The sequence below is a fragment of the Argopecten irradians genome, chromosome 1 (assembly GCF_041381155.1).
Source record: "Argopecten irradians isolate NY chromosome 1, Ai_NY, whole genome shotgun sequence".
Taxonomy (NCBI): domain Eukaryota; kingdom Metazoa; phylum Mollusca; class Bivalvia; order Pectinida; family Pectinidae; genus Argopecten; species Argopecten irradians.
In genome coordinates, this window is record NC_091134.1 from 8,318,912 (window position 1) to 8,329,276 (window position 10,365).

The 10,365-nt window shown below is 34.1% G+C and overlaps 1 protein-coding gene across 2 annotated transcripts in view; it reads right to left on the bottom strand.

Annotated features, from left to right (window-relative positions):
• Positions 1–1,610, bottom strand: part of LOC138316577 (signal recognition particle receptor subunit beta-like) — an 83,811-nt gene extending 82,201 nt beyond the window's left edge. For both annotated transcript variants that reach the window (XM_069258267.1, XM_069258260.1), the window contains exon 1: positions 1,472–1,610. In XM_069258267.1, the coding sequence (XP_069114368.1) occupies positions 1,472–1,592 (121 nt within the window). In that variant the 5' untranslated portion in view covers positions 1,593–1,610. The remainder of the gene's footprint in view (positions 1–1,471) is intronic.
• Positions 1,611–10,365: the final 8,755 nt, after the last annotated feature.

Here is a 10,365-nt window from a genome sequence, read left to right on the forward strand (position 1 = left end):
AAATCAAATCGCTGAAAACCAAATAAACCCTGGATATCTTTCCCCGTTGTTTAATTAAGAACAAACTACTCTGAAACTGCTGTGATGGTCATCTTTTGATAAATTGACCACAGGAGTTTGACGTTCTGTCAATAATATATAGTATACATAAATTAAAAAAAATACCCCTATATACCCTGCGAAATCTGCAAACTTTCAAAATGACATCACATGGGATTAAACTTATTGTGATGAGGTTGTGAACAGGTTAGTGTAGTCCGCTAAACCTGCCTATATTATTAGGCTTTTTTTTAATTATTTTTTTTTTTTTTTGCCTAATATATAGTCAGCTCGCGGTACCTCTTAAAAATGTGAAATCGTAGGCCAGATTTGGCCTACGCTACGTCAGCGGCATATTTCTAATATATCGTCCATGCAATGCCGGGAAAACGTACACATACCTTTATATTGGGATCTTATGTACTCCTTTGCCCCCATGTTACATCCCATTTATGAAATTAAACTACTGTGTACAATGAAATACTTCCGAGACCCTTCTATTTCACACATTTGTAATGGCCGCTGTATACACATTTAGTAGAGCAAACGGCAGCCAATCAACTTCGCTTCCGGTTTTATTTCTAAATATCCATGTGTAGTTGAAAGATAAACAAAATGCTAGCCAGTTAGAGTTTTTAAAGTAAAATCATGGTCGACATACACGACATGTTGTCAAATATTCAAATTGAACACGACTATTGCTGGTACCGCATAACTTTCGCGATATTCACGTTGCATATACATGTAGCATATACACGGTAGAATTTTGTTTATCTTTCAACTACACGTGGATATTTAAAAATAAAACCGGAAGCGAAGTTGATTGGCTGCCGTTTGCTCTACTAAATGTGTATACGGCGGCCATTACAAATGTGTGAAATAGAAGGGTCTCGGAAGTATTTCATTGTACACAGTTGTTTAATTTCATAAATGGGATGTAACATGGGGGCAAAGGAGTACATAAGATCCCAATATAAAGGTATGTGTACGTTTTCCCGGCATTGCATGGACAATATATTAGAAATATGCCGCTGACGTAGCGTAGGCCAAATCTGGCCTACGATTTCACATTTTTAAGAGGTACCGCGAGCTGACTATATATTAGGCAAAAAAAAAAAAAAAGCCTAATAATATAGGCAGGTTTAGCGGACTAAGGTTAGTGTTGATATATGTGAAGAATAATATCTTTTTGTATTTTTACGTTTAGTAATGTGTAACTTTTTCGCAAAAATTGTTCTTTTTGCGATTAAAAATTCCCAATTAGTTACTAAAACATTTTAACGCAAAATACCCTGAAAATCACTTATAATGCATGAAGTCTACCATATGTTTCACGTGTGCACTACTGAGTACTTTACAGAACGTGGCACCATTCGTGACAATGAGAGCTTTTCTGAATTTAATTTCTATTGAATCCCTCAAAATACTTTACCTATAGTAAGAAACACGGCAACTGTAGCGATTAAGACTCCCAAAACAGTTGCATCCTGTCTTTCGACGCCTATTTTAATATAATTTGCGAACTCGGAGAATTGTTGCTGTACGGCTGCCATATTGAGTCCAACTGTGTATTTTTCAAACTGCGCGCAAGGTAACGAAACGAAACGAGCGAATTCTAATATAAAGCGAAACGAATCATCGAGGATGTACGGTAGTAGGGGCAGCAGAAAAACAGTAGATTTGGACGGTTTCAGGTCGTTTCGGTAACATAACTATTCTAAAGTCGTTTCGGTACATTGTACGGTCGTTTCGGGACACATAGAAAAGTCGTTTCGGTACTTTTATGTAGTTTCGGAAGAGTTATTTTTCGACGAAATAAAGTTATTTCTCCCACAGTTTACACCTAAAAGTAATTAATTGCATCCCGAAAAATTCCGTGATGCTATATCCTATATGGAATGAAGGACTGATTACGCATGCACCAAAGGCAAAATAAATTATTTTTTTATTTTGTTTTGTACTATTTAGATACATTCATACACGATAAAACACCAATTATTGTTCAAATGATGAATATAATTTATGCTCTGTCGTTCAACATTCAAGTTTCTTAAGTGATATAATAAAATGGATTCGTAATTGTGCCATTCACGAAATTAGTCGAAATTAAATGGCTACATCGATGTCTTAAATTTGCATATACAATTTTTGTATTTCTTTCACCAAAATTTACTCAAATTCACTAAAAAATTATACATGACTAATAGTTAAAAAATGTTTCGCATATTATCATTTACACAAAATATTGAAATAATCATAGATTTGATTATTTTTTATTACTCAAACTGCATTCTCAATATTTTCCGTTTGTCAAAATATATCACTATCTCATACTAAACAAGTACATGCATTTTTCCGCCGGAATTAAATGCTAGCACTTCCCTTTCCCACAATATCGTCATAGCAAACATACATGAATCGATGAGAAATTAATACTAAACGGATATTGAAGACATTTCAAATTTATTTCTTGGTTGAATAATAGTATCTACACGTATTAAACGCTGCTTGAGATCGTGAACGTAAAAAAAAATAATCATTTCACAAATTACTCTGTACAGGCTATAAAACGGAAACATAGGAGCTGGCAGAGATATCTTGAAACCAGGGAAGTGCGGAAATATAACGAATACGTGAAAGCAAGAAACAAATTTAAAACAATAGTAAGGAAAGGAAGGACTAGATATGATAATGGCTCTTTTTGGCCCCTAAATCTACCAAATTTTAAATTAAGTATTTAGAAATTAAGTTGCCGCGTTTGAAATATTGAATACACCCCAGATAAAAACTTAATGATGTTTTTGTTGACAGAAAGTATGTTTTTGCTATATAACCATGGTAACTTTGCATAAATTATGCAAATTTGAAAATTTTGTCAATTTTGGCATATATTTTGATAGTTTTTCTTTTAAAAGCAATAGAGCGCATTCTAGAACAAACTTTATATTTTAAGAGAATTAGCAGACTCCAAAAATACATCATTTTGAGAAATATAAAGTTTGTTCTAGAATGCGCTCTATGTTAACTAGATGAAAAACTGCATAAAAAATGCCAATTTTGATGAAATTTTCACATTTTGCATAATTTATGCATAAAATAGAACTGCTATATTACCTTATAGCACTATCAAATATGTCCGGTATGTAGTTAATATTTGAAATGCAAGAATAACATCTTAAAATAACAGACTTTGAAAAATAGCGGATTTGGGGGCCATAGATGACCCTTACCATATCTAGTCCTTTAAAAAGTATTTGGAAAAGGATATCGCTAAAGATGTCAAGACGAACCCGAAAAAGTTTTGGAGATATGCAAATTCAAAAACTAAATTGAAATCCGGAATCACAGAGCTGCACATTAAATGTGGAAACGAACTGACCATCGCCCACTCTGATCAAGATAAAGCAAACGCATTAGCGGACTATTTTCAAGTATTTTCACCGTGGAACCACAAGATGATATTCTCGTATTGAAGAAACGTAGCATAGAAAATCCATTTATTGACACTGACATATCAGAACTGGAAGTATTACATATCTTGAAGGCATTAAATCCAACCAAATCACCAGGAGCAGATAATATTCACCCGAAAGTAGTAAAAGAAACAGCGGACATACTAAAGACTCCTTTGTGTGAAATATTTAACTGGTCACTGAAAACAGGAGAACTCCCCAATACCTGGAAGGAAAGTCAGATAACTGCGATCCACAAAAAAGGAGACAAGAAAAATCCAGGGAATTACAGGCCAGTAAGTTTGACAAGAGTTGTTTGTGTAAACTATGGAAAAAATGTGAGGAAAAGAATAATGGAGCATCTAGATAAGTATGAATTCATCAAGGGAAGATCAACTATTTTACAGTTACTTAAAGTTATTGATTAGTGGACAGAAGTTATCGACCAAGGAGGATCAATCTAAACCATATATTTAGACTTCATAAAAGCCTTTGACACAGTCCCACACCTACGGCTCATCGCCAAATTAAAATCATACGGATCATCAAGTGGATAGAAAGTTTTTTAACTAACCGGAAACAGCAAGTATCGGTAAACGGAGAACTGTCAGAATGGATGGAGGTGACAAGTGGTATCCCCCAGGGAAGTGTTTTAGGACCGATTCTGTTTGTAATCTATATTAACGATCTTCCCGAAACTATTAGATCAGCCACTTACTTGTTTGCAGAGGATACTAAACTTTTTAAATATAACGAAAACACAAATATACAAGATGATCTTAATCAACTCCAAAAATGGTCTGATCGATGGCTTTTGAAATTTCATCCTGATAAATGTAGGGTGCTATATCTAGGGAAGAACCCAAATAAAACGGCCCTACATTTATATAAAGACACTTTGGAAGGAAGAATACAGGTAACATAAGAGGAGGTCTCGAAAGAAAAGGATCTTAGGATAACAACAGACAACAGCCTAAGCTTCAGTGAACATATTCATGATGCCGTCAATTAAGCAAGTAGGATAATGGGAACTATCCAAAGAACCTATAATTATTTAGATAATCAAACATTCTGTCTATTATATAAAGCACTTGTCAGACCACATTTGGAATATGGCGCCTGCATATGGAACCCGTACTTACAAACACAAATAAACGAGATAGAAAATGTACAAAGAAGAGCAACAAAACAAATACGGGGAATGAAAGATTTAACCATTGAAAACAGGCTGAGGACCCTGATGTTACCTACACTAAAACACAGAAGGCTTAAAGGAGACATGATCCAAGTATATAAATTGATACATGGAATATATGATCGAGTCGTCGTAGAGGGATTTTGAATTCAAAATAACAACAAAAGAACAAGAGGCCACTCTTTGACATTGTTAAAACGACGAAGTCGTCTAAATTTGAGAAAGTATTAATTCAAGGAGCGGATCATCAATCACTGGAACTCTCTTCCCGAAGCCGTGGTTACGTCACCATCAATAAAAATATTTGAATCTCGCTTGGAAAAGCATTGGGGGCAGCCCGAATGCTACTTTAATCATGAGATAGATAATACTGAACTTATTAATAGTCGGGATGTATAGTATGATTAGCGATCTGGATATATAGGCATTATGCCTGCGTCCAGTATTATTATTATTATTATTATTATTACAAGCTAACCGATACTTACATTATATATATCATGGGCTTCTTAGGAAAAATACGTGTTTTCGTTTAAATATCACATAGTGTCAATCTAATTAAAATTAGAACTTCTATGTCGCTCTCCGTACCGTCTGCTTCTACGAGCGGACGGTACGGAGAGCGACATAGAAGTTCTAATTTAATGAGATTGCACATACAGTGTACATAACAATAATGACAATCAAAGAGCTAATCTAATTTTATAACATATATGTATAATTCATTTTTCACAAAAAATAATACGGGCAGCCACTTGAAACGTCATGATATACACGTGCATATCAAAAGGTCTCCAATACTTTTAATGACATACGTATCAAATTGCTAGTAAACGTTTCTGTCATAATTTGCGTGCCCCTGTGTTTCAGCTGAGGTGACCAAGATTGCATTTTACAGTCTCGGAATAGCAGTTGAGACTGCTTGTTTTACACATGTTCATAGAAATTTAACTGTCGAAAACAGATATATCTAGATTTAATATCCCATGAAAAGTTACATAATATAAGACCACGATCGAGAGCATCGTGGGTAGCGATAGGCCAAGGACAACTCCTTGTGGGCGCTGTATGGGATTTGCAAATTGTTTAGTCTAGATGAAATAAATGATTATTCTTATTACTGGTTTATGTAAATAATGAATGTACTTGCAATATTTTCAACGTTGGACTTTTTTTGTTTTGCTATAATTAATAGCGATACTGCTATCGTTTGTGCGATGAGATGAGGAGGTTTTGCCGAGTCATCTCGGTTTTCCCTGTCGACACCAAAATAAAACTTGTAAGATATTGACCGTGTATTCTGTTTATCCTGCAACTTTTTCATTATACATACAGAAGGTGGCATTCAAAACGAAAGCAAATTGCCTGTTATTTACACGATTTCCCTCAAAGCGAAACGCTTCTTTGATGATCAAGATGAGATGCATTTACTTAACCAAATGAGTGTGTACTCCTTTTTACTTAAAAATCGTTCTGATTTCACTGGAATGTTCGGGATCAAATCATCAAATTTAGAAATTGAATCAAACGAAAGAAATTAAACATTTATTTACTGACATCGTAATATTTTCCTATTGCAACCATTACAAGAAATTCTTATTATCCGGTATCGAGTTCTGTGCCCGACCTAATGTCGATATTAGAGCTGAAAATGCATTGTTTCTTGATATTTTTCCGCTTCTATTGTTGACTTTAAATTCGTAAAATGAACTTAACCCGCGAAGGGCGTCAGAACGCTTGTTTTCAACGGGGATAAACACCGTAGTGATAAAGACCTTCCAAGTAAGGCAAAAGTGAATATTTGCATCAGGGAAATAGGGACACGAAAAGTAGATTTTCTCCTAAAGTAAGTAAGTTACACTACATTAATTTTGCTGGAACACTTAAAAAATCGTTCTGATTTCAGAACAATTGGAATTATGAAGATACCACTTACAGTATTATTATTATTATTATTATATATAATGTAAGTTAATTATATATAATGTAAGTTAACAAGCTAACCGATACTTACATAATATGTAATTCATTTTTCGCAGTTTTCAGACATGTGGACATGACGTACATAGCAATTATTATACATGATGAATAATTTGCGTGCCCCTGTGCTTGGGCTGAGGTGACCAATATTACATTTCACGGTCCCAAAATAGCAGTTGAGATAGTTTGTTTTTATCTTGTACACACGTTCCTTCCACATATTCATAATTCTAAATATAAGTGTCGAAGACAGATATATTTGGATCAAATAATCAATGAAAATTTACATAATACATATGTATAAGACCATGATCGAGTGCATTGTGGTTAGCGATAGGCCTAGGATGTCTCCTTGCAGGCGTTATATGGAATTTTCAAATTATTATTTGCCTAGATGAAATAAATGATTTGTTTTAATGTCCAGGAGACAGTAGTCATCTGGTCTTTCTGTGTCAATACCAAAACAAAACTAACAGGCCTATTCAAGGATACGTCCTTGGCCTAGCTACTGTAAGATACTGACTGTGTATATATCCAATGTGAATCCTCAGATATATAATTATTTATTTTGTAGTAATAGAGCTACATGTACATGTAGCCCTCACTAGATATCGTGAATAGTTTGAATAGGCATGTTTGCATGATATATTAAAAAAAATGCTGCCGGTGAAGGATCAGAAGATCTGCACGGTAACACTAAGCCAGATTTCTGCTTTTTTATATACGGTGATTTTTTTTCATAAGAAGCAGATAACATTGTTATTTTTTGATGATGTATGATTTAGTATTTCCTAATGGAAAAAAAATTAAAAAAATTGTAAATGTAATGTGCATGTAGCTGTTGTTTCAGCATGAAGAAAAGTGAAAAAATGATGATAAAACATTGATCACAAATCACAAAGTTTTTTGTTATTCTTATATACCTGGTATACGATAACCTTTGTTCTTTCATACCTACGGGTGTAATACTGGCTGGTCTAGGGTAATACACTCATGCCGCCTGAGGCTGTATTGTATGGATACCCATGCAATAAATTCTCGTGACGTCACGGCGTCAACAAAACTATTTCCACGGTAAAATTTCGGTAAAAATATTTCCACAAACTTGACTGGTTTTACTATAAAAGATGCAAACAACAGAATTTCTGTTGAAAATATCAAGTGATTTTTCATGTATGAAAAATTGACTGTCAGCCGTGGATTTCTTCCAATTTATATCAAAATGGCGGCATATTATACACATGTAGTTGTAAAATTGCAATAAAACGTCGAGGAATGAAAGAAAAATACTCTTTCATAAGTGGATATGAAGGATAGGGAAATTCTACCCTCGGGATCACAAAATGTTGCAAAACCCTCGGCAAGCCTCGGGTTTTACTATATTTTGTGACCCTCGGGTAGAATATCCCTATCCTTCATATCCACATATGAAAGAGTCTTATATTATTGTATTGATTTTTTTTTCTGAAATGCTCGGATGTCGGTGAAGCGTAGTGAAGACACCCCCTGAGAGGAATGAGTTAGATTTCGCCGAGACGAAGCACAGGCTCGTGTTACGTTGATACGGAGAAAACGACAGTTTTCATTTTATAACATTACCATGGAATATCAAAGTTATATGCAATGAGAAATTGTACAATACTATTTTTTTAGATTATACCTTTTGATCGAACCTACTGCGTATGCATCGTAAAATTCTACTAAGTTGCATGAAAAATCACGATAACTGCATGGTACAATTGTAGGCCTACAGTCGATGTCGGGAACAGCACCGATTTGATGCATTCAATTCAAGTATAAAACAATAAATGCTATTTCCGAAACTTTTTGGACTAAAGATAGTCCATGTGAATGTTTAAGTCTTCAAAGATCGCTTCTTTTTTAATGAATAAGAAAAAAAAACACGGAAAAATAACGATAACGGCTCGCGACTCAGTACCGCGGTTTCATCGGTTTTCGACGGCGAAAAAGCATGTTAATGATGTTTTTGTGCAATATTTCATAAATTTCATCTACTTAACGAAGCATTGTATCCACAAACGCTGTAAGATTTACATTGTAACCTAGGCCTACTGTTTCTTTTTGTCAAAGTGACGTTTAGATAATGCAATGTTTCAAGATATTTCAAACTATGTTATGCTGTATACACGTATAAGAGTGCAAATTTCCACCATAATACCACAAATAAATGCTTATTCCTTCAAAACGGCAGCTTGAAAGGTCGAATCATCTGGGCTCATAGAGGACTAAAAATTGACGTCATTGGAATGTTCGGGATCAAATCGTCAAATTTAGAAATGGTAATCAGAATAAAGAAATTAAACATTTATTTACTCTCATTGCAATATTTTCCTATCGCAACTGTTTCAGGAAATTCTTATTACCTGGTATCGAGTTTTAAGCCTGATTAATCTCGATATTTAGTGCAGAAAATATCTGGTGTATTGATATTGTTCCGCTACTTTTGTTGAGTTTGAATTAGCAAATTCGAAGAGCTTCAGAACGCTTGTTTTCAACCGGAATCAACACCGTAGTGATCAAGACCTTCCAAGTGAATTTTTGCATCGGGAGAACAGGGACATAAAAAGTTGATTTTCTCAAAACGTAAGAAAAATAAAATACATTAATTTTGCTGGAACACTACAAAAATCATTCTGATTTCGGAACAGCTGGAATTATGAAGATACCTCTAACAGTATTTTTATTATTATTAGTATATATTATGTAAGTTAACAAGTTAACCGATAATTACATAATATGTAATTCATATTTCGCAATTTTCAGTCATGTGGATATGACGTACATGTACATAGCAATCATTTACATGATGAATAATTTGCGTGCCCCTGTGCTTGGGCTGAGGTGACCAATATTACATTTCACGGAGAAAACAACATATTTCATTTTATAACGTTACCATGGAATATCAAAGTTATATGCAGTGAGAAATTGTACAATACTATCCTTTTTAGATTATATCTTTCGATCGAGCCTACTGCGTATGCATCGTAAAATTCTACAAAGTTGCATGAAAAATCACGACAACTACATCGTATAGACCTACAGTAGATGTCGGGAACAGGTCCGATTTGATGCATTCAACTCAAGTATAAAAAAATGAATGCTATTTCCGAAACTTTTTGGACTAAGATAGTTCATGTGAATGTTTAAGTCTTCAAAGATCGCTTCTTTTTTAATGAAGAAGAAAAAAAAACACGAAAATATCACGATAACTGCTCACGACCCAGTACCGCGGTTTCATCGGTTTTCGACGGCGATAAACCAAAATAGATTTAGATTTTTTACACACAATGTCAAACATATTCAATTCAAATAATTAATTATATGTTTCAGAAGCATGTTAATGATGTTTTTGTGCAATATTTCATGAATTTCATCTACTAAACGAAGCATTTTATCCACAAACGCTGTAAGATAGCCTAGGCCTACTGTTTCTCTTTCTTTTTGTCAAAGTGACGTTTAAATAATCAAATGTTTCAAGATAAACTTACACTATTTTTCAACTATTTTATGCCGTATATGAGTGGAAATTGTCCATTCTTCGTCATAACCAATTTAACTGTGTCCATTATTTATGACTAGATTTAACACAATGGCTAGTTTGTAACACATTGAACTAGTAACGATAACTAAACTGAGCTAAAAATTATTAATAAAGGCACTGTTTTGAACGCGAAA